This window comes from Hyalella azteca, unplaced genomic scaffold (assembly GCF_000764305.2).
Source record: "Hyalella azteca isolate HAZT.00-mixed unplaced genomic scaffold, Hazt_2.0.2 contig1862, whole genome shotgun sequence".
Classification (NCBI taxonomy): domain Eukaryota; kingdom Metazoa; phylum Arthropoda; class Malacostraca; order Amphipoda; family Hyalellidae; genus Hyalella; species Hyalella azteca.
In genome coordinates, this window is record NW_025932158.1 from 6552 (window position 1) to 32070 (window position 25519).

Below are 25519 nucleotides of genomic sequence, written 5' to 3' on the forward strand. Positions count from 1 at the left end.
AAAATATCGTTATTTCATTTTACAATTAATTTGCAATGCAATGGCGGAACATTGTTTTACAGATTCAGCTTCTCGAGAGCGAAACGATATTTTTCCGTTTGCAAGGCTGGTATATAGCTGTGAGGATTTAATCATTTATGTTACAAAATAGCGGGTATCCAGAATGATGTGGATAGTTAGTAGGACTGCGGATCGGAGCTTACCACGAGCGTGGTATTTCATGTCCTGGTAGTTGGTAGTTTTCGTGGTATTTCATGTCCTGGTAGTTGACCATAAGACTCCAGTCTCTTCTGAAGTGTCTCTCTTCAGAGCGCCCTTCTTGACCTATGTAATGTTATATGTAATGCTGAATTTTGTTGCTCAATAAATAAATAAGTGTTGAAACTACCGTGACCTATTCTCCTGAGGAATTGAAAAAACAGCTGACTTGCAGAACCCTGTGAAGTTATGAAAATATCTATATATAAATCTATACTAGATAGTCACGGGGCGTTTAATATCGGTACAGGCTAATGAATGAATAGTAGTAAATACCATCAGGGTCTCCTCAGCGAAATTATGGGTCTATACGTACACTCTGCCGCAGGCGAATTTATGTGCAATTAGCACGCCCTGTTCCTCTCCTAAAACATTCTGTTAAAACATATTCCTAAATTTGGGACAGGAAACTTTGTAATAACATGAACGTCAAATAGAATAGAAGTGTTGGCACTGAAGAAATGGGCCCATGGCCTGTTGCCCATTGTACTTTTCGTGACTTGATTCCATAAGAGATCCGGCCTTTGGAACCCGGACCCATACTTTCAATAAGTTAAGAGATCGTAAATTCATCAGCCAATCATTGGCGGCCTTTCGAGCAAAATCCACCAATCATAGACGAGAAAATAGAGCGTAAGTACTTACGTTCACTTAGCGAGTTTTGAAAGTATGGAACCCGATCTTTCCATAACTGACGATTGATTGAGATAGGTGCTGGACTTATTGCCTAGGATGTAAGGTGCTAGGCATTTCCAGACTGAACATTTGTTCCTGCCTAGCTTCGTCTAGTCTGTCCTTGAAGGCGGTCATACTCGAGTCATTAATTGTCAAATGATCGATCAATCGATCCCTCACTACAGATTCCATTACCTTGCAAACGACACTTGTCAAACTTACAGGGCGATAGTTCCCCGGGCAGCTTTTGTCACATTTTTTGAACAATAGTGTCACTTAAGCTTCTTTCAAGTCAGCCGGCAAGATCCTTTCGTTCAAAGTTTTTCGAAAAAATGAAATCAAAGAGCCGGCTAGGACAGTTGCTAACTCTTTGAATAATCTGGAATAGAAGCCGTCCGGTACCCACATGACTTGTTTGGATTTGGAGCGATCGGGCGCTTGAGAACCTCTTCTTCTTGTATTTCAAAACTTGTTAATTTAGAGCCGACTGGGCGCTTTGCAATAGCTGGAATACTGCTAAAGTCCTCTTCAGTGAATACGCTACTGAAAAACTGATTATGAACGTTAGCCTTGCCCTCATCAGAAGATATCTTTCGTTGATCTATTTTCAAATCAGAAATACCGTCTGTTGTCTAACACTTCGAGCTAGCGTACAAAATAAAAATGCTTTCAGGTTCTTTTTTGCACTTTTGGCAATATTTGTTTCCAAGGTTTCTACTGCGGTGTAATAGCTTTCTTCAGCTTGATTCCGAGCTCCTGCGTATATAGGTTGTAATCGGCATCGCTGCAAGTCTATAAATAACTTACTTGGTTAAGATGAGGCGCGTCACCGACTGAAGTATTGGCGCCCAATATAAATAACGCTGGTAGGCTTCCTGCTTGGTTTTCAGCTTAGCTAGAACTGTAATGTTCATCCACTGAGTTTTTTTTGGCTCCTCCAAGCTTAATTTTAGGTACACACGTATCAACTGCAGATATAAACGTGTCCCTGAGAAATGACCATGACTCAGCCACATTCATGTATTTAATATGCAGTTCGCAATATTCACTGCATTCACAGCTTCACGGAGTTAGTCATAGTCGCCTTTCGCAAAATTCAAACGCTCACGCTTCCGAGGCGTCATTTCTATACAGCACTTTAGAGTGAAAAACAATGATTGGTGATGGCTTTTGCTCAATGGAGCCTCTTGACGAAGCTCATCTATCATTGATTCATCACTATGTAAGCACCAGGTCTAGAATATTGGGAGTCCGTTTACTCCTATAATAATAAAAAACTATAATAAACTGGGTTTTATTTCTATAGAAAGCCGTGAAATATCCGATTAAAAACATCATTGTCGTTTTATTCCACGAATCATTGTTATATCATCATAATGATTGATGTTATTTAATGTATATTATGATACAAGCACACTATTATTTACTTTGATATCATCAACTCTTTCTAATTTCAAGTAAAAAAATTTAATATATAATAAAGAAATAATTTACAAAATCAGTTAAAAAAATAAGCTAATGCAAAACTACACGAGTTCAATTTGGGCGTCGAAAGTCAATGCTTCAAATAACCTGCTCATAATCAAGCTTCATATAACCATAATTTTAGGACTCTACCTCACAGAGAAAGTATATACAAGCGCGATTCGTTTGTGCATGTATATTTTATATTTTTATCTAAATTATGTTTAGCATGAGGGCATAATGCATATTTTCCGAAATATTTACTCTGACTTGATGTGACATATATTCTGAGAACCATTTATCCTCGCTTCTCGTAAAAGCACATTAAAAGACATGACATGTTAGCGAAATTCAATGATCAATATTGATACTAAAAAGACCTAAAAGCAAAGTGAACTACAATTTGTAATTTAGTTGTCAGGCACGCAAATTGAATTAACTTCAAGCTCCTCTTGGAACGTGTAAAACCATACATATATTATTATTAACTTGGTAAGCATAAGCCGAAAATATCAGTTGTTTGCTGTATCACAAGCCCATTATTAAATGTGAAGCACTAACTCGAGAAAACATGTGCAAAATGTGCTAGTTATTTTCATGTATAATTATAATAGGAGGCATACCGCAGTCCACCGGCTTTCAGCATTGACCGTTTTTGTCGCTGTGAATTTGAAAAGTGCTTTATCAGTGACCCGCATCTTGGATTATTAATATTATGAAGTTGAGAACATGAATATTCCCTATCCACATTGGCATCACTTCAGCGACACAACGAGCTGGAGATATTACCAATTAGTTAGGTGAAACAAAAATAAGAAATGATGCCTCTATTAGGTGAGAAAACAATTTTATTAACTTTATAGTGAGAACAATAAATTAGTTTTAAATACATGTTCTAATATTTTGCCAAGTATTTACTTCGTCAAAAAAAAGTTAACGTAATTAAATATGCTATTGACCCACTTTTTTAAATATCTGAAATGCCTCCGCTATTATGGACTTTCGTTAGGTATTTGAGTTGAAAAATTAAATAAAAATTCCAATATTAGTTTAATGTGTAAGTAGATTTTCTACTAGACAAGCAGTAGCTGGAGGAAATAAAACATAGAGACAGTAAATGACAAATTTTTTGGCGGGCCGGAAGTAATTTAACAGATTATATAACCTTCAAAATTTTCAGCTGGAAAAACTGCAGTATGTATCTTTATCTTATGCTGATGCTATGAACATGTGTTTTCTCATTCCACTTTACGGTTCATAATCTTTCCAGTTACTTGAGCTGTGGTGTTGAATTTCAACAAAACTTGATCCGTTAAATATTCTGTAATCATGAAATGAACGGTTGATGCTCGTTTTTGCTTTGCAATGAATATGCAGACAAGAAAATGAATTCAGGAGGTTGAATTTCATTAGATTTAATCTTACAGTAAGTTATGCTCTGTACTCATTGACTTTACGGTGTGATATGAAATTGCACGGCAATGTGTAAAAGAATTATGAAGATATGGCTTTTTCCAACATCATAAACAGGTCTTTAACCTTTTAGTGTGATGTTGAGAACACAATTCTATTGCTTTTGATAACGGATTTCTGGCTGGTAATCCATTTCAGTTATGAACTCAGTTTTCCCTAGTAATGACCTTGGCTATACCTCATAGTCACAAAAGCATCTAAAGTATAATGACGCATCGATTCATCAATAAGTTGCGCACCGGGTAAACCCGCCGCATTCTCATTTGTAAACCACGTTCGTCAGCGGCCGGTCGTTAGTCCTATTCAAGGTAAGCTGGAATACGCAACTTTGCAAGGTTCGCTATTGCCCGCAGGGTTGTAGGGGTGGTCTGAACAGAGAAAAAACTTCCAAAAAGTTTATTCTAAACTTATATTGTATTTACAATCTGTCAGAAACCATATGCTTACATAGCAACTTACTCTCTGTAAATTGTTTAAGCGAGTCAATACACCAGCTAAATTATATTTTATTCTGGTTAATATGCAAAAATGTACAATGTCCCTTAAGTGTAAAATGAAAGATAATGGAAGTAGGTAATAATTAGGTGTAAATCGTAAGATACATACTCAAATATTTATTTATGTACCGAATGAAGATTGTGCAGATCACAAAATTCATCCACTAAACTCAAAACACTTCATCCGGTTACTCACTATAAGTGAACATTCAACAGGATCTGGTTTAATTCTGCGTAAAAGTTCACCATGAAGTTCGTTCAGCTTGCACTGCTATTTCACCACACGACCAAGGCTTGCGCTGTTCCCTGGATCACCGAGAGCAAAGGAACCAATTGCGCGTTGAGCTCATGTCCGTCCAGGACCGTGAGTGTTGAAGACGAACTCAAGTGCGGGATTTACTGCGGCACAAACAACTGCGACTTCTTCTACTTCGAAAACGGTGTGTGAATGGATGAAGACGATTTTTACAACACTTCTCTTCAATTAACTTCACTTCTTGTTTTTATAGAGAGGGGTGGAGATATTTAAAATTTTTTGTTTGGTTGAAATATTTTGCATTCGAAGTAGAATGTCTGGTAACTAAAACACAAATCTTTATGCAGTCATTGCGAACGAAGTTTAATTATGTTTTTAATGTGTAAATGGTTCATCTCTCAAATTTGTGATGAGATATGAAGCTGAAAATTTATTATAGTGTAACTCACAACTGCTCTAAAATTTCATTTTTTCAAAACCCTTCAACCAAATAAGTTGCCTTGTAAATCCAAATAATTAACTCGCTTAAGTAAACCCGTCTCCTGATTATAAAAAACTTTCCTGCTAATTTTCTTAATTTGGTTCAGCCTGCCATAGTTTCAGAATAAAATATTCGAAATGTAAAATATGTTTTACATTATATACATTTCATATAATAATTTTATAGAAATTCTATATTATATTCATTTTATATAAAATTGTACATGGCAAATTATTTCATGGTATTACACATTCAGATTTATCGTTTTTTCTTATGTATCTACTTAAGGGGAGAATTTAAATCCCTTTTCCATAAAATATTATCATATTTTTAAATAATACCATAAATTCATATGCAAAAGCTTAATGACAAAATACGATCGGAAGATTTAGTCTGTAATATCGAGAGCATTCATTTGAGAAAATATCATAATCTTATTAATGAAAGAATAATTTAACTAAAATTATGAAGAAAGTTATTATAATTATGAAAGAATAATTTAGCGAAAATTATGATGAAAATTATTATAAATATGAAATACTAATTTATTAATGAAAGAATAATTTAACATTTTGATCTCAGGCGTGTGCACTGTTTACCCCACCGGGACGCGCGCCGCTCTCTCTGGCATCGCAAGCTTCGCGCCTCTGGGCGGGCGCGGCAGCTTCGAACGGGCGCGAGGCAGACCCGTGAAGGCAGCGCCGAATTATGCCAAATAGTAAGCTATAATTAAAGTACGTATGTGCGGCTTCTCGTTCTCAATTTTATTATATAAACACGGTGGCAAATTTTTGGTATACTGATGCTTCAGTGTGTTCAAACAAACGTCCCTCCGTATCAGACAAATATGGCTTTTTCATAGACGTAATTGCCGCATTTTGTGCGCTGAAAAATCTGTGGAATAGGCCAGAATATTCGCCAATTTATGAGTAAGTTATTTTAACAGTATAAATATTCATCTGCAAATATATTTACTTTATACATTTTCACTAAATACAATGGACAGGCGTTGGTTTTATCCACGGAAAATCATTTCAATTTCTTCCCCATCCATTCAAATGAGACTTAATTTCACTCATTTACCTCACCATCTTTTTATCCTCGTCAATTCATTATCACCCTCTGATTACATGATTGTTATTTTGTTTACTCCTGGATGTTTGTAGTTATTTGCCAATTTTCAGGCTCTTGTTTTCCTACCTTCAAATCGCAACTATGCTCTCAAACAAAATTGGTTTCATATTTTTTTTATTGTTTTTAATACACATTCTCTCATGTATTGTTTAATGTTATTGTTCATAAAGTCGAAATGAGGCGTTATTATTTGGTCTCTATCCCAGTTACCCGACACATGTCGTCGATGGAAACATGTCGACATACTACCACTCACGCACCAACGTAGCTTACGACCAGCCTTGGATTCTTATCGACTTGACGAGTTGTCTGCAGGTAGAAAATGTTCGCGTTCTACCGTTCGCACTGCTTCCGCTGCACGCTCCTCGATTCATAGATGTTCAGGTAAAACCCAGTTCAACTTGTAAATGAACTATCGGCAAATATTATACCTTTAAAAGAACTATCGGAACTATTATACCTTTAGAAGAACTATCGGGAACTAATATGCTCTTTAAATGAACATTCGATTTGCAGATATTAAGGCGAAAACATCATTGAACTAATAATTGTAGATCATTATATTTATCAATGCGCTTGATATGTGTTCAACTTGATGATGAGAGGATAACTTAGTTAATTATTAATTGTAGATACGGATCCCGCAGTGACTCATTATATGTATATGTACGCTAGCAAGTTATATTAGGGCTGGGATTATATTCATTATAGATAGTCGAATTGATTTTGATTCGTGAAACTCCTTTCAAAAATATACTAAAATGTTTCACTAAACAGTCAATTTTAGGTATGACGTAACACTTTCACGATTAAAAAAAATTTTTTTTAGTATGACGAAAGAAAAAATTGTTGGACTTCAGGTAACTATGCATATTCTTATACCTAATTTGTACAAATTATTTCCAAATAAAATAGAAAACTATTTAACGGATTAACTATAAAAAGGCCTAAATGTTACTAACGCTTTTTGATTATGTTTATATCTCCTGAAATATTGATACATTTCTAGAGTATGTTGCATAATCATTGTCAGAATGTAAACGTTCCATGCCACGCTACTAGGTTCTGGTTGGCATCAACGAACCTGCCACCGCTGGAGACTTCAGCGCCTTCACTGTGGTGGGCACCTATGGCGGTCCTCCGGCCGTTGGGAGCACCAAGTGGCTGGAATACGAGTTATCGCCTCCCATCTGCTCACGTTATGTCGCTGTATACAAATACCGGAACCACTCGTACGATAAACATATTTTGGAAGTCACTGAGATTGAGGTTTGGACTTCTTACTAGGCAGTGGAAACTTTTTTCCTCTTCATTGAAAGAGTCATCGACGGATCTTTGAACTTCGAAAGATCTCTTAATGTCACCCATTCGAATTCTTCGCGAATTAAGTAGCATCGAAAATGGTAATATTTTCATCTAAATTGTTTATACCATCAATTTTATATTGTACTTTTATTTTCAACTGATGGCTTGTTGTACCAGAAGTATAACTATATTGAGAAAGACGAAGGTATTTCTGCGCGATTATTTAGTAAGTAAATTCGGTATTATTTTTCTGGTCACCGACCATCTTTGATCTCATTTGTTTACCAAAATTGTTGATTTAAACACGAGTGGTTAATGACCAGAGAAATCATTGATTTAAATTTTAAGGATCGAACAATATTCTTCAGTGGACGTTGGTTGATAAAAATTCAGGTTCAAGGAAGTAATTTAATTTATTAACGACGTTTCGAATGTGACATCATTCATTTTCAAGTTATAGGAAGCATTGAATACTGAAATTTTGGCGGAAATAGGTACATGATACACGTAAATAGATACAACACGAAAATTTGGAACCGCGAAAATAATTCCGAAATTCCGACGTTCGAAACGTCGTTAATAAATTAAATTACTTCCTTGAACCTGAATTTTTATCAACCAACGTCCACTGAAGAATATTGTTCGATCCTGAAAATTTAAATCAATGATTTCTCTGGTCATTAACCACTGGTGTTTAAATAAGCTTATTCTGCTATCTTATAGTAAAATTGTTGATGTGCATGTCACTCCATTAGCCTTGATTTCCTTTACACGACAGTGGTTGCATGTTAGACACTTTCGAAATGCACGAATATACAATCAGAGCAATAAAAAGTTTGCAGTGAGGCACTGGTAGCCACTTAAAACTTTTCAGTCATCCTCCTAATTTTCTCTACTTCAATCGATAAAAATGAACTGTACTCAGTTTCAAACAAAAACAGTGCATTTCTGGAAAACACTGAGATTAATGCAGAGCGACATTGCACTTTACGATAATACGCTAGCAGAAATTTTAGAGAAGTAAGTTTACCGAGCACCATTATCATATGAATATGTCCACTGTGTTGTTTTTGCGCTTGCTTTGCTGACTTTCGCAGTGAAATAAATTGCACACACAGATTTGATCTTATATATAAAGCGTTTTCAGTTCTGCATGAAATACTGAGAAAAAGTCATACATTTACTGAGCTTGTTTAATGTTTTATGTATATGCTCGTGAAATTTATTTATAGCACATTTTCTCATTTATGGAAAAAATGAGCTATTGTGCTCGTCATGTCCGTCCGTCCGTCCGTCTGTCTGTCTGTCCGTCCGTGACTTTACTTTTTCGTCCACGAGAAAATACGCTCTCTGTCACCCACTGCAGTGAATACTGAGTTATACTTTTTAGTAAATAGGCTGTAAAGGTTTCGTTCCTATTTCTCTCGGTTTTTTGTATAATTCGACATGCGATTCCATCATTGAAAAAAGCTAACGTGTTTTGACGGATAATTTCGGTGCAAATTCTCTTTGAAAATTTATTATCATCAAACCATATGAGACTGCTCAAAATCATATACAGTATATGCGGTCATAATCCGCAAATGCTGTTAATTTCGTATATTTTACCGAACTCTTTTTTTCTCAGTACCCTGCCTGAAAACTCGGTAGTAAATGGAAAATTAGCTATTAGTTCAAATACTTACCTTGGAATTTACTCGTGCACTAAATAAGTTAGGCGAATTTTGCATTAAAAGTTACTGAGCATTGGTCGTGAGCACTCATAATGGAAGTGAATAATAGTATTTACCAAGGTTATTTCACTTTACACATAATGGAATAATCCAAGTGAATAAACATCTATTAATGAGGATTTCACAAATTGGATAAAAATCGGTAGCTTTCAGATCTTTTTTAACCCTTATTTGTTGCAAAAAATAAATTGAATACAACAGATCGAAATTAATGTATCATATTCTTAACATGAGGAATTATTTTAATTTTTTTTCTTGTACATTCACATGGATTGAAATTTTGGAAATTTTTATTAATTACTATTAAAAAATTAAGTATTTCAACGTCCACGATGCGTTGTCAACAAAAGGTCAGCAAGGTTCGATGCATGTGTAATTGCACTAACATGTGGAATATCCTTGTCGTGATTTCGCAGTTGGAATTGCAACATCATTGCCATTTCAAAATCCAATTTCTCATAGATGAAAATGGGGATTTTTAACCACGAGCACGAATTTATGTCACATCCATGAGAAACAATGAAGATTCTATTCGGAAACTTGTTTATTATATGACAAGATAGTCCCAAAAAGAACTGCAGAACTAAATGGTTGTCAATTAGCATAACCATAGACGCAAATTCTTACGTACTATTTCGATATTTTTCTAACCCGAACAAATTGTTCATATTTCTCCTGGTAAAATTGATTATTTTGTTATATTTTGTTGAATCTTTTTTAGTATTCAATCATGGTTTATGTGACCCATTAATGCCGAATGATTGATTGATCAATCTTTATGGGGGATCGGGCAATAGAGATGTTTTTAAATCTCGCAGTATTCTCGGATTATTTGGTATGTGTTATTTGCCCCAGGTTACATTGGTGGATAGGTATCAAAGATAGGCGCTTGCAAAGCTATGTGCAAATATATTTCCGGGGCATGATTTCAAACCAAACTTCAGGCAGAGGAATACACACAAAACGACAAACTTTCACCATATTATTTAATGAATACTAGTGACAAATTTTCGATTTAAATTTCAGGTTCTTGTGATGATGAGTCGAGAATCCATTTTCTGCACGTGAATTGGCCGCTGAGGTAGTATTTCGGAAGGTCGAGTAGAATGAAAACACGGCTAGGTTGAGTTTGTTGCTAATTCCAAATTCCTTGAGCAAAACTAAGTAATTGTTTAGTATCAAAATACTGATGGAGAAAAAAAAGTATATGCATGGCAGAGTTTGTGAAGGCAATCAAAAATTTCTTTGTAGGAATCTGTTTTTTTTTTATTTAAGCTGCTGGAATATTTCTTTGATCGGATAACTTCCCAAATGAGATCAAAATAGTAATAACCGAAATTTCCAAATAACAATTTCACCACTATAAGACATAAATCAGAATATTAAGCCAAAGATCATCGATCAGACCGTATCCTTATTTCTCTAAACGAAGTCTGGATCGCCACTATGCAAAATAATCATGACACTCACTACCAGTATATGATGAAATCAATCAATTATTCTAGTAATACAGTATAATAAAGTCTTCATCAAGTGGATGTAAATGTTAATTGTGCAAATAATGAAAATATAAATATCAGTCACTGTTTGAAATCATAATAAACTATTGAAATGCACCTTTCTTGAAATGCTTGCTGGTTCAACTATTATGAATGCCCGACACGCATTTTAGAAAAGTGAAATTATTTGTAAGCGTTTGATCGTAGAGTTATCCCGGCTGTTCTTGTATGTTCGCCAAGCATTCAAATGTTATTTGAAGATTACTGAAACGCGCTAACAGGAATAATCATCGACGGTGTTGATGGATGTTCTTCGCTCAAATAATTTCTTTTATTACCTTCTAGAGAGAAGGAAAGGCATGGCTTTATTGAAGCTGAGAGGCGGCTGTTGTGAAAGTCTATTCTCCAAAGCTTGTTCTTGAAGACCGCCTCATTAGGATCTGACTCATCCTGAAGCATCCCTCAAGCAATTTTCATGGAATGATTATGTGTTTAAATATTCCATTTTGTTAAAGTTTGCCTTCCAAATCATCAAGGAGACAAATCAGCTCCAGGAAAGTAAATAAAAGCTTGTTGGTTATCTGCGTATTTCGAAGTTACTGGTGCTCAGCAGTCGTTCAATGGGAGTCAAAAGCTATAATGTGATGCTTATGATTTTTTGGTGATTGTGATTTTTTAAATACACAAAACATATAATTTATTTAATTTGTTCGTGACGAAATGACACTTGATCTGAAGATCAAAAACGATATGTTATGCGATGAACTCAAACTAAACGAACACAACTTTTTTCGTTAAAAATTCTTGCTCTGGCTGATTCTTACGAAGCATTTAAAATCGGTACTGGCAAATGTAAGCAAACGGAGAGGAACACGTTATGTCTTCTGGTCGAAGCGCGTGTATGTTACTGGCGTACACATACACTCTGGCACAGGAGTCTCTAGTGTTGTTATATAAGCCCGGGGCTGTTGTTTCTGTGCCGTCGCCCCAGAGCCACTTGCCTCCAGACAGAGTCAGATCCACGTACCAGCCCCATGACCCTGCATTCTCTGTGGATTAAAACGCCATCTAATCAACGTATGTTAATAAATCATCAATATACGTTACCAAGTCATCAACATACTGTACGTTACTACATTTAGGAATGGGAACTTACTGATTCCAAACGTCCATCGGATATTAGAATATAATATTAGGTTGGATTCAATTCGTGAATATATCCTTGATATATTTGGTTAGAAAATTTTTTGTCGGTTGTATATACGAGACACTATAATGGTTGGTACCATGCCATATAATATATACCTTGTGGTATTAGCAAAATAGTATTTGTTTTGTTATCATCAAGACTCATCTTTTCCACGAGAGCTTTGTCATTGAATAATGTTTTGTTCGTAGACAGGCATCGCTTTTGAGTAATAAAGCCCCGACACAGATGTTATTTAGAAAAAATTTCGGTTGTAATATTATTTGAACTATGCCAGAAACATGTGAATGCACCATGTTCTGATCTAGCAAACTTCTTCACGTCTGCCATGCATGCTCCAAAATGAACGTGACCGTATCCAGCCAATCAGAAAATTTGAGACACAACCGCGCCAAGAAAGTTTAATAACAGTCAGAGAACAGTTCTGGCTACGAGCAACTGCTTGGATACGCAACAGTACTACGCACATACATCACCGAGCGAAATATTTTAAACTATTCGGTATGTGTTACATGTAGTGCTTCGAGCCCTATCGGTTTCAGCTATTGGGTTGTAACCGAAACCAAAAACGAGGGAGCTCTGTGAGAAACATATTTGGTGAAAAATTCAACTAACAGATTCCCGAAAGGTACGATACTGTGAAACTTTTTGCTTATAACACAAAAACAAGTCTCACTGCCAAAGATGTAGGCCGCAAGATCAGCTTGTTGGGCAGCAGAGGACGGGTAGGCGAGCACGCTACCCACTGGGCACGAGCTTTTTGCCGTAGAAAAATCAGCAGGACTGGTAGAGAAGAAGTGGCAGAAGCTGCCCACCACTTCGAAGCCGGGCTTGCATACTGAAGGCAAGAGGTGAGTAAAAATAATTGAAATATAGATTATAATTTCAACTGAATATCCTACGCTCCAATACATTATCATAATTAGCAAGTGTTTATTCGTTTATTTTAGGTACACACAATTGATAGCGAGAGTTAATATATGTCCGCTGTTCAGAGTTCCTTTTTGTGTGCAATCATAAAGTCTTGAATGAAGTTAATTATTTTTAAATTTATGATATGTTTCGTAAATTATCCACATTATATTCGGTCCATACGCGCTTTATACTGTATTCAATCTTGCCTAACTTGAAACGTTACCAAACATATGCAATTGGCTTGAGAAAGTGATTCATGAGTATTATATTAGAAATTTGAAATACCTTTATTCTTCATGAATGTGATGAAGGCCGAGTCCGTGATGAGTAAGTTGGTGAGCACCGAGGCGCTGCTGCTGAAGTAACACTTGGACACGGAGGCCGCCTGAGTGATGGACACCGCCAGGCACCGCGTGTCCACGAAGCACCGATTCCGGCACACGCCTGAGGCAGTAACCACAAACAGCTGGATAATTCGCTTGTTCATATGGAGAGAGCAAGAATGTTGACTACTGCTCAAATTAGCCACCCGGTTAATTTGTTTTATTTTATTTTCTCTGATGTGGGGGCTATTTCTTTTTCTTTTATTTATTTATTTATTTATTTTCTTTTATTTTCTCTGATGTGTCTTTGGGAACGCTTGGAATAATCAAATAAATTCTTAAGCAGTAGTGTAAAGGGCGCTTTATAAATTTATTAAAAATTCTCTAATGCTGGTGTTCAGGACTGGCCGGGAACTGATATTATCAAATCAATTGTGTATAGAATATTTCTGCACTTTATAGTGGATTCGCTCAGTCATTTTGATGGCTGAATCGAAAGTCAAGTTTATACAAAATAAAAAAAAATATGTCATTCTCCAGCCAATCAGAGAATATATTGTATTCAGTTTCTGGCGAATTTTCAATTTGAAGTGAAGCGAGCTCGTTTTATTTATTTAAGCTTTTCGCCGCTGCAAAACCTTGGTTGTCAGCAGCTTTGATGCCGCTCATATCAGGTACAGAAAACGATAGAGCCTAAACTAAATAATACAACATTATTCAGATCTAAGCTGATCCCAGTATAGCCCCCAAGATACGAACTCCAAGTCATGTATTTTAGTAGTAAACGAAATCAATGGAGAACGTACAGGTATTTTTAAATTCTAAATTACATTAGTTTGTGTACCACCATGTTAATTGATTTCTTCAGTTGTGAATTGTTCAAGTTACAAAAAAAGTCGTAAAACAATTTGAATGTCGTTTTTTTAAATTCCAGGTCCAATATCATTAAAATATATCTCGGGCGTATATTTTGTTGAAATTCAGAGACAACTTTCAATTTACAGCTTGTATTCAAATAGCAGCGTTCACTCAATAATATAATAATATTTGAGAAAAAACGTGTAGATAAATCGCAGAAGTGAAATATAGACAGTTATTTCATAATATTCACTGCTTTCGGTTGAACATTATTGAGAATGAAATATTTTCCTGTTTTTCAAGCTACAGTCTAGCACGGATAATAGTTATTTAGCAAAGAAATTAGGAACATTAATTTAATTTACCGTAAGCTTAGTCCATCTGATCATAATAATGCTTAGAAAATTTAGTAATGCAGTTTCTGACCTTATACGTTTCCTTTACAGAGACAAAATAGCTGAATACATTAATGAGAATAAACCAAAAAATGAAAGGACTTACATGCGCTCGGTGCCTCTAAGTAAGACGTGGTCCAAGCCTGCGCGATCTTTACGTCGGTGAAGAGCGTCATTGCGCTCGCCTGAACTGCGCTGAAACTGCTCGCCAAACTGGCCAAGCAGAGCACGCCGGAGAAGAACATTCCGCCTTCCCTAGCTACAAACAATTCCTATCGTAGATATTTTTTAATTATTGAGGAACTTGTTCAAAAACATATTGAACTGTGAATAACCTGATAAATTGGCTCGTTTAAAAAGGTACAATAGTGTTGTAATTGAAGAGAACTTGGGTTTGTTTAATACTAATTATTAGTGACAATATTGTTTATTACCAATTTGGCTCACACAGTGGTCGGCTGGCAATGTTATGACCTATGTAATATGAGCGTTAATTGCATAAACTGTTCCCCTGACTTCATTTTCGTAGATTTTTAAAGCTCGGATAAATTTTTTCTCAGCTGCTCCTGAATTATACTTGTGTTAAAAATTATTTTTGAGTTATTACACAATTGTGCTAATTGTTTTAAATTTCTAATTGCTTACTCTCATTCAACGTGAATGATCGAATTATTTGAAGAAATACATTGATTTAGAATGCAATTAATGGTAGTTTTTGTATCGGACAAGTTCACAGCTATTGGAGCGGCTTCATCGGACACACTGAGCCTATTCATGTGAGCGACCTGCCCATCGCATAGAGCCATAGACAAGCGTGACTCGGCCATTGGGCCAGAATCTTCTTCCTTATTTATGAGACGACGATAGAGACCAAGTCAGTTTTCAATTTATCGTGCAAATCAATAAGTATAAATGGCGGTAGATAATTTCATGGAGACCGTACCGCAGTATATATCGTGGCTTCTACTTTTTATGGGCTTCGAATGAACATGCAATCTTGTTAAATATTCCTTCCAATTAATACGAAATATGAACATATTAATGCAAGAATTTAACGCGGATATGATTTTTTTAACAATTGGAAATAATTTTTTAGGATGTGACTTGGTTCTTTTGCTAGTCATCATCACAGTGCCGCGTAACACAATGAATGTCCTAAACAAGTTATTAACTATCAGGTATAGTTATTGAAACCTACAGGACCTATAATCTAGGCGGTTTATATTATCAAACTTAGTCATGCCGTCCTAGATTCAGTAATGAGCACAACGACCAATGCTCTAACCTTGAGTATTTTTTTTTAGCTTTTTTGTTATGATGTCCTATCTTCGTGAGACTAAGATACTGTAAGTCAGACAACTATTTGCAAATGTATTGCTAGATTGATATAAATGAGAAATGCAAGCTATTTCGTTGAACAAACTATGTCGCCAACAACTATAGAATTTAGACGTCTCCAAACAAAATGAGAAGTAAAAACTTAAAAATGCTATTAAAGTGCATGATAACAAACATAATTTCTAAATTTACTAGTCGATCTCCCGTTACATGAAATGAATTCTGTTATTATTATCCTAAACACCGCAATTTGGTGGCCAACCTTCGTTCTCAGCTCTACCCTGATTGCTCGGATCGGTCGGCACTGCAGTTCTCCATATCACAGAAATAAATCAGCTTTCGCTAAGCGAAACGTAAAATTCTTGGATCCAAATTACTGGTAATGACCTCGATTTGCACGCGATAGATTACAGGGAATGACATCGATTTGCACGTGATACATCAACGTTAGTCAGACCAAAAGTCACGGACATGCTTTAGTGAAAGCCTTATATTTAACCTGATATTGCTTAATACAAAATTCAACGTCACTGTACATCTCACATCAGCACTGCACATCCACTCTCGTCAAAGCACATATTTAGAGTGGATAAAACCTGTTAGCGTTATTTAGGTTAAGTTATTGTTTAAAAGTATGCAGAGATTACAGGGATCAAAAAATCGCTCTCCAACAGAGTCATGTCACACTGTTCGGCGTGAAGACTAAAACCGCGAGTTGTCATTCCACGAGAACGAAAACTCGTGATTGACACGCGACGTACGCGCGCAGTTTTGATTGACACGCAATGCACGTCCGTACCCTATAAAGAACTGGACGAGCTTGCCTACAGGCCTTTTAACTATGATTATTAAGACGTGATCTATTGCACGTATGTAATACGAGCTTACAGTAACATAAACGAGATGTCGGTAAATGGAGATGAAATAACATTGTGACATAAAGGTACATTTTTTATGATTTTTATGCATGAAATACAAATCCAAAAATCTCAACGAAATTGCACTAATGGAGTTGGCAGTCATACTGAGTAAAGGAAATAAGTCAGCCAGCAAGAAAAATGTAGAAGACGGCCAAAAAAATTCAATAGAAGCTCACACGGCAGCTGCCAGCTCTTCTTCACAGACACACAATTAATGAATTTGTCGCTCACAGAGCATTGCTCCTGATGTGGAATCTGACTCATCGTCAAAGCCGTACGAATTAATTAGGTTGATATTAGTCTTGATAATCGTAATGATTGAGATATTTCACCCGCACTGAAATTAAATTGATATCAATTGATAATCTAAGCGGAATTTTCCTTTAAAAAATAGTTGTGAAAATTACGATTGGGCTCATGAGTGAATTGGAATGAATATCTGATAATTACTTCAAGCTAATAAATAACTTCCGTTAGACAGTTCCACTATTTTGCAATTCACGAATTAAAATAAATTTGTGCAAACTTATTGTCGTTAATTTTGTTGTTGTCTGCCAGAAAATTTCGTGAATTTTAGAAAATCGCACGATATGTGAGTTACACGTGTGTTCGAACATTCCCATAGCAAGGAGGAAAACAGCCGAACTATAATTGCGAGAATTAATACTTGCTTAACTGCGCGAAATAATCGAAATAATCGTTCTTTATTCGTTGGTGAAATCAAAGTACTTTTATTACAAAATTTCTGTTATTACTTCGGACAATATTTCTTCAATTATATGATTATTTTGAAGCAAGTCTACCCGTACGTTATTGTAACTGGCAGTTGGAAGCGTCGTATAGCTTTTGGCTTCAGGTAACATTTAACTGCAATAATGCCGCGAATCGATTTTCTACGTGATTTAATGTTGATTTGTGAGCCAATTCCAAGTCATTCGGAAATTCCACTTTACAAAGCAAAAACATCTCCATTGCTTTGTACAGAATTGCCGACCGCATTTAAACTTAATAGCTGTTCATTGACACATTTATCAGCGATAGATCGACATAAATACGTGCCTTCTGTCGACCGGTATAAATAATCCACAACGGCTAGTCTCGTTGGAGGTTTCCTTAAATTCCTCTCAGTTGCAATTTTTTCCAAAGCAGTTATAAAAGGTTGGGTTTGATAACAATAATTGCAACGCCACAACATTTAATGTGCTTACGATTATAAAAAAACGAACGAGATTGAATAATTTCATAAAAAACTATATCGTAGTATGCAAATTTTCACCGCTCTATGATATAAAAATTGATAATAGCAGAAGATGTTCATGCTACCATTCCTCTTTACTATGTTCAGATCATCAATGTTCAAAGCAAACCCGGAACTGGCTATGTCAGAAGTTAAAGCATTCAACATGTTATTTTCAACCGGTATTCATTTATTCATGGAGTGTACGAATTTATTTTTTATGCAATCATGCAACCCGCGTTTGCTATATTTGTCGTCCACTGCGTATCGGAGTGATGTGAAACAAAGGTAGAAACAATGATGCTGCTTTAAGCCGACTTGGAAATTACTATAAAAATTCAAATATCATTCGAATCGACTCTATATAAGACTACATAAAGTAGGGTTGAAACGTCAAACTTCAGTTACGTTGTGACTCGATCTTTTATTATATTTGCACACAGTGATATTTTCTTGGAATTAAAACGATCTCCGTAAAGTTAGTACTAGTTTAGCCTAAGCATTGCGAGGACATTAATAAAATATCTGTCTTGATTAATTCTGATCTGTGGATTTTAGCCTATAAAAGAAAATAATTTTTGTCAAAATTCGAAAAACATGCATATTAACAGATCCATGAGCCATCATTGTAATTGAATACAGATTTAAAATCAGGAACTTGATTGCGTACTATCAGAGCGTCGTTCTGCCACATAACCTTATAAATATCTTCCAGAAGGTCAATTGCGTAGAAGTAGAAGAATACCACATTAAGTTAGCATCGCCTATTGGCAAGAAACTTAGAAAATTAAATTTTCTCTGGGAAATAAGGATCAATATAAATGTTGGTGCGTGGGTGCTTAGTAGGTAACTTCACATAAATCCGCTAAATTAGCTATTCAAATATTTTAATGCTCCATTATAATTAAAATCAGATATAAATTAATAATATTACCAACACTGATCAACTCTGCTTTCTGGCCACTCACACAATGTCTTAATTTCATTCGAAATTTAAAAGTTGAAATTTCAACCAAAGCAATCACCGTCGTAATTGCAGCCACAAAAGCGATAATCGAGTCATAATTAAATTAATTCACCAAAAATCATTGTGTAGCACTTCAATCAAAGTTCAAGATTCTTCTGAATTTCGTGTGCTTTGTTATAGCAGATTGTAAAACACGTCCAGCTGGCAATGGATCATCATGAACTGTATGAAACCGTCTTTCAAACAGTGCACTACTGGTAATTAGTGGAGACAAACAATCCCGGCTGGTTATTTGTGAAGTCAAACAATGCAGTACAGGTTATTTTTTAAATTAAACATTGCACTGTAGGTTATTTGTGAATTAAAACAATGCACTGCAGGTTATTTGTGAAGTTAAACATGCACTGCAGTTTATTTGTGAAGTTAAACTATGCCTTGCATGTTATTTCTGAAGTCAACCAATGCACTGCAGGTTATTTGTGAAGATAAACAGTGCGCTGCAGGTTATTTGTGAAGATAAACAATGCATTGCAGGCTATTTGTGAAGTTAAACAATGCACAATAGATAATTTTTCAAGTTAAACATTTCACTGCAGGTTATTCGTGACGTTAAATAATGCACTGTAGGTTATTTTTGTGAAGTTAAACTTGAACTGCAGGTTATTTGTACCAATGCACTGCATGTTATTCGTGATGTTAAGCATGCACAGCAGGTCATTCGTGAAGTTAAGCATTCACTGCAGGTTATTCGTGTAGGTAAACAATATACGGCAAGTCATTTGTAAAGTAAAAACACGCACTGCTGGAAATAATATGCGTAGTTTAAGCAATGCACTGCGGGATTTTGTGCAGTTTATACTATGAACTGCATGTTTTTGTGCAGTTTAAACAATCCTCAACAGGTAACTTGTGCAATTTAACACGTTGACATATGCGCACACGAAGTGTATTTCTCCATCTAGGACGTTGTGGTACATAATGCAGCGTTGCCAGATGGCCGCGAATAAAAAAGGCGTATAACTCAATATACAGGGTGTCCCAAAATAAACGACACTCAACTTTGAATGACTGTAACTCAAAAAGTAATAGAGTTAAAAAAAATTGGAAGGTCAGGATTTGTTCCCTACGTTTTTTGCATCTCTCCACCAAAAATCAGACAGATCAATGTAGCCATAAGCGTTTGATAGAACATTCAGTGACATGTGCTAAAATCGTGCTTACGCAAAGTTTTAGTAAGATCACTTTGCATAATCATTAGGTTGTCATGACGTGTTTTCTCTCCGTTGTTTTATTTTTTGTATCTTTGGTGAGAGGCAATCATGACAATCATTGGTGAGACACAATCATGGCAGTCTGGTATATTTGTATACTTGTATACAAATATACCAGTATACAAATACTTTGTATACTGGTATATTTATAGGCTCCGTTGTAAAAATTTCAATTCGTATTTGTTTTATTTAATTAGGGAGTACCCCTATCGTAAATTTCAGCCGGCCAACGCAAAAGGCAGGGTGGCTCAGTGGTTACAGTTCAGAGTACCAAGATTGGCGCAGAGAGGCACGGGTTCGATCCCAGCTCTGTGCGCCAGTTTCTGGTCAGAATAGGCAAAGAGGCCGGGTGAGTTGCGAGTTCGAGACCGCAAAATGCTGTGAATGTTCTGCGATGTTAAGAAACGGCGACAGGCCTACGGCCTACTAAACGCTGAAACCGCTATATATTTAATTGAAAAAAAGTAAATCACGGTTATCCGGAAAAAAAGACCATCTGGCAACCATGTTTCATAATAGTACAAAAAAATGAAATAATGGTACAAGATAAAGCAATTGGAGTCAACGTGTTAAACTGCACAGTGCAGGAAACTTATGCTGTTTAAGCAATGCACGACTCTTTATTTGGATAGTGGTAAATATTCACTGCAGTTCATTTCAGCAGTTTGAACATGCACTACTGCTTATTTGTGCAGATTGAGCATGAAAACATTTTATATTAGATAATGCACATCTGGTAAATTTTTCAGTTCAAACATTGGTACAGAATGGCCGACTTTCAAGAGCTCATTCAATGTAATTTGTTCTGTTTGAACGATGGTACAGAATAGGTAGCTGACTTTTCGACTTTATAGGCAATTCTCTACTGATAATAAGTTCAGTCGGAAAACTAAAACCGAATTTTTTACTTTGAAAAATATATTACTTGTATTTTAAGCTGTTCGCGCACTGTTGTCAATTGTAGATAGTTCGAACATAAGAAGAGGAACTCCCGTTAATTTGTGTGTTTTGAATATTTAAAACGGATTTTATGACCGTAGTCAATACATTACTGTTTATTTGCACAGTTCGAACATTTAAACAGGATTTCTGACGTGGTTCTGATTTTAACGTTGAACTCGTTCAAATCCAAGCCATCGGGTTTGTAGACGGGATATATGTTTTTACTGTCATTTTAAATATTTCTTCGTCAAAGAAATTAGATTGGTTCTTCTCGACATTCTCTAATTTTCTAAATTACAATTGCAGTTAAGTGAGTTAATCTATTACGTTTACAAGGATTTTCATGTGACTGTTTCATTCGAAATTCATGGAGCGGGATAATTTACCTGTTGTAATATATGCACGAGCGGAATGCCGAGCAATTAGTTTCACCAGTGCAATAAGTACAGAGGAGAACTCAAGCTCACAAGCTCACACCTTGTACTGGCAAATGAAACGGAAAGTGTTCGAGCACGGTTTGTCATTTAGCTCGTAGTTAGCATAGAGTCTGGCGCATGCTCCATCATCAGAGTTTCCCAAATTTGCTCCAGTGGTTGCCGTTCCGTCACTCCAGAGCCACTTCCCCGCATTCAGAGTCAAATCGACCCACCAGTCGCTCATTCCAGACTTGTCTGTGAAGAAACACGCACCCAATAAGTCATATTCATATATTTAATGGAAGCGTGCATTTATTGAGCATACAATTTTATTAAATTTGGGATAGAATACCGGATTTGATATCGTTCAATTCGATTAAAATCAATCAATTATATAAGACAAATGCATTGGCGAATGTAAGAGGGATGTGGAAAAAAATACAAAACTGCATACGAGCTTCAAATAATCTATTCGTAAGATAATGCATCCGTCAAGCCTAGAACCATCCGTGGCCATTCATTTATAGGAGTGCACATTTTTTTCAATATTGCCTTATCATTCAAATGAGATGCCATGACATGTACAGCTCCTTTTAATTAACCTTGCCCCATACACACCCATGTCCTCAGAGCAGTCATCGATTCATGACCTTCAAAGAAAACAAATTGCGGAATCCCGATTGATTTGAGTTCAGCTCGCAAACTGAGTGAGTGACTTCGTGAGAAGCACGAATGACTGAGTTAATTAATTGGCTAACGAAAAATGTAAAGCGATACCCACAAAAAACTGAGTAATTGAATGACAATAATCTTGTATATTGCACTGTTTACTAGTCTGCAATACTACAGTCTACTCGCTGCTTGCAGAATGAACCCAAAAATGTTCATTTTATCATATTTTTACCTCTATCTGGTGAAGATGATAAATTACAAGCTTATATGCAGCTCAACTTTTGATCCTATATGCAGGAAATTAAGTCTTTCTCACGCTAGTCTTTTTAATCTTTTTAAATGCGTTAAAACTGAACCGAATAAAAATCTTGTGATTTCATAACCCTGTCCCTGAAATTCATAATTATTCATGTCACATTTTTTTCATTTTTTGTTTCTGAAAACATTATTGAAAAGTCGTAATGCAGTTTCCATGAGCGCCGATTTACCTTTAAATAAACTTCTCAACTAAAACAGCTCTCTAATTATTTCACAAAAGCCAATTACGAAACAAAAATGCCTAAATCTTGAAGTAGTGTGGCAGCCGTTATATGATTGCAAATGCACATTTTCAAGGATCTGAAACAAATGCCTGAAACCAAACACTGTTTAAGAAACTGATTGACTGGAGTAAACGTTTCAATGCAAATCCTCGACTTTACGTTCACTTTGAACCTAGAAAGAACAATTGAACCGCCTGTTAATGACTCACTGCATTTGAGGTAAGCCACGAGATCAGCCATTTGGGTAGCAGAGGATGGATAGGCGAGCACGCTGCCCGATGGGCACGAACTTTTAGCCGTAGTAAAGTCGACTTTATCGGCAGAGAAAAAGTAGCAGAATCCGCCCACAGCTTCAAAGCCTGGCATACACGCATCTGACGGGAAATAAAGAAATTGTTAGCAAAGAATATAAACATTTCCACCAAAAATATCCAATGTTACCAATGCTGGGGCCTAATTCATCTCTGGAATGGAATTTGAAGCGGTAATGCATTCAAATGCCTTAATTGTAGACTATTGAGGGCAAATCGTTTATAAGTAGAATATATGGTGACTGGTTTGACAATACCACAATTCCACACGCCAAAACCGGTTGGAGCTCTGCAATGTTATGACAGATAAGTTTACTCGAGGTTTGTATTCTATTTTATAATGTATTTAGAAAAAATTGCGTTATTTTTCACAATTCTCTGTATTAAGCAACATTATGTACGAAGGCATGTTCAAATTTGGCATATTTTATCCTGCCTTAATACTATAACGGCTCTCCTGAAAGAATACCGTAACAAAAATTGCATAATAGGCATATAAAGATACCTCTTTTCTTCGTGAAAGTGATGAATGCTGGGTTTGTGATGAGTACGGTGGTGAGCACCGAGGCGCTGCTGCTGAAGTGACACTTGGACACGGAGGCCGCCTGAGTGATGGACACCGCCAGGCACTGCGTGTCCACGAAGCACCGATTCCGGCACACGCCTGAGGCAGCAAGCACAAACAGCTGGATCATTGTGTTTTTTTTCGTACAAAAAAATGCTTGCTTGAAGTTAATTTAACATTTTTTATATACAAATTTAACATCTAAAAACATTTTTTATATGCAACATGGCAATCTCTTTCGCTGGCCTGCCTTACTTGAAATTGTGGAGGCAAATTTCGTTTCATGGCGCACAAAAATACTCTTTGGAATATAGTTCATTTGCTGGCTCAAAGATCACATCGTCACATATATATTCGGTTTATGTTTTACAGGAAGTAAGGCAAATTCACTAAGTTATACCAAGAGTTATGCACCAGTTTATTTCAAATATTAATTAATTTTAAAACCGATTCTTGGCATCGAAAAACGTGCATGAACAGAATTTCGCCTGTATTTCGCCGTAGGAACATTCCTGCTCTGCAGCAATGTATAACTATTACCGTATTACCACGTGCTATTACCATTTTGATAATATGTCTTCGCAAAATCACCTCGCGTCGTCGGACATTTCGCAGTAATCCACCGCGTATCAATACAACTAAAAAAATATAACTAATAGCTAACAAGCTGTGTGATTTTTGAAATTTTCCCTCCTAATCAAGGGAAAGTTGTTCCAAAATATATGTTAAGGACGGGGATATACGCATCATTAGACTTTAGTCTAATTCTCTATGTCCCTATATCACGATCCACAGACAGCTCAATTTCGTAGCTCCAGTCAGTAATGAATGAATTAATTACTCCTAGGAATATTTACTTTATAAGTTACGAATGTAACAACCAATATAATTTTTTTGCAAATTTATAAAGGCAGTTTTTAGTTACTCACATGCGCTTGGTGCCTCCAAGGTAGATGTGGTACAATCCCCCGTGATCTTTGCGTCGGTGAAGAGCGTCATTGGGCTCCCCTGAACTGCGCTAAAACTGCTCGCCAAACTGGCCAAGCAGAGCACGCCGGAGAAGAACATACCGCGTGTTCTGAACTTCAACAACTCTCCCTGGTACTTTTTCTAGATCAGCTTTAAATTGCATAAAATAAATTATTGAACGATTCCTGCAATATTAAATTAAAACGTTATTAATTTTCAGCGTTAGGGTTGCGGTTCTTTTAATTACGAGCTTCAAGGCGTTCATATCAAAGGTTCCGGAAATTACACTGGCTTCCCAAGTACTCTCCAAACGCTTCACAATAGAGGGAGCTAATTTCCACACTAATCTGCAGGGCTTTATTACGAGTACATGAATTTTTTTTTATTCCATCATTTTTCTTTCCACCTATTGATAAATTTTAGGTTCTAGGAGTACATTTCCTAATTTATTTGAAGCTGGTGCGTCTGTGTCATGCACAAACAAATTATAGTCAGTTTTAATTTCTCGTAGTTAAGTTCAAATAACCAACTTCCAGGAAACGTTTATTAAATTTTCTAGTTAGAAATTCTGTTCTGAATATAAAAATTTCATTCTTGATGTTGGCGTATATATATTCAAAATACAGTGTTTTACTCAGCTGATCTAAAAAATGTGCATTCTTATTTTACGTGCAATTTTTTTACAATTATATACGATTGTTTTGCAGGAACCGATGTCAGTAATAAATTAAGGAAAAGTCGCGTATTCAAAATCCTGCAAACAATTCAATTTCAATTGAATATGAGTTCAATTTATTTTAATTGATGGTCAGACAAAAAGATATAACACAGTTAATTGTCAAGGTATGAATGTACTTGGACATGTTTCGCTATTTCATCAAGTTCAACATGACGAC

At 36.0% G+C, this 25519-nt stretch overlaps 1 protein-coding gene across 1 annotated transcript; it reads right to left on the minus strand.

Moving 5' to 3' along the window:
• Window positions 1-21619: 21619 nt before the first annotated feature.
• LOC108672021 (C-type lectin lectoxin-Enh4-like) lies at window positions 21620-24653 on the minus strand. The gene is made up of 4 exons (XM_018159634.1): window positions 24584-24653; window positions 23595-23753; window positions 22988-23152; window positions 21620-21819 (listed from the first exon to the last, which is right to left on the minus strand). The coding sequence occupies exons 1-4, from the start codon at window positions 24651-24653 to the stop codon at window positions 21620-21622; spliced, it is 594 nt and encodes a 197-aa protein (XP_018015123.1).
• Window positions 24654-25519: the final 866 nt, after the last annotated feature.

What these genes read in the sequence shown, in the direction of transcription:
- LOC108672021 (XM_018159634.1), bottom strand. Translation starts at nt 24,653, where the DNA reads ATGACGCTCTTCACCGACGCAAAGATCACGGGGGATTGTACCACATCT. An exon ending in CTTGGAGGCACCAAGCGCAT is followed by an intron (nt 23,754 to 24,583) that starts GTGAGTAACTAA and finishes TTGCTGCCTCAG; the next exon opens with GCGTGTGCCGGAATCGGTGC. An exon ending in CACTTTCACGAAGAAAAGAG is followed by an intron (nt 23,153 to 23,594) that starts GTATCTTTATAT and finishes ATTTCCCGTCAG; the next exon opens with ATGCGTGTATGCCAGGCTTT.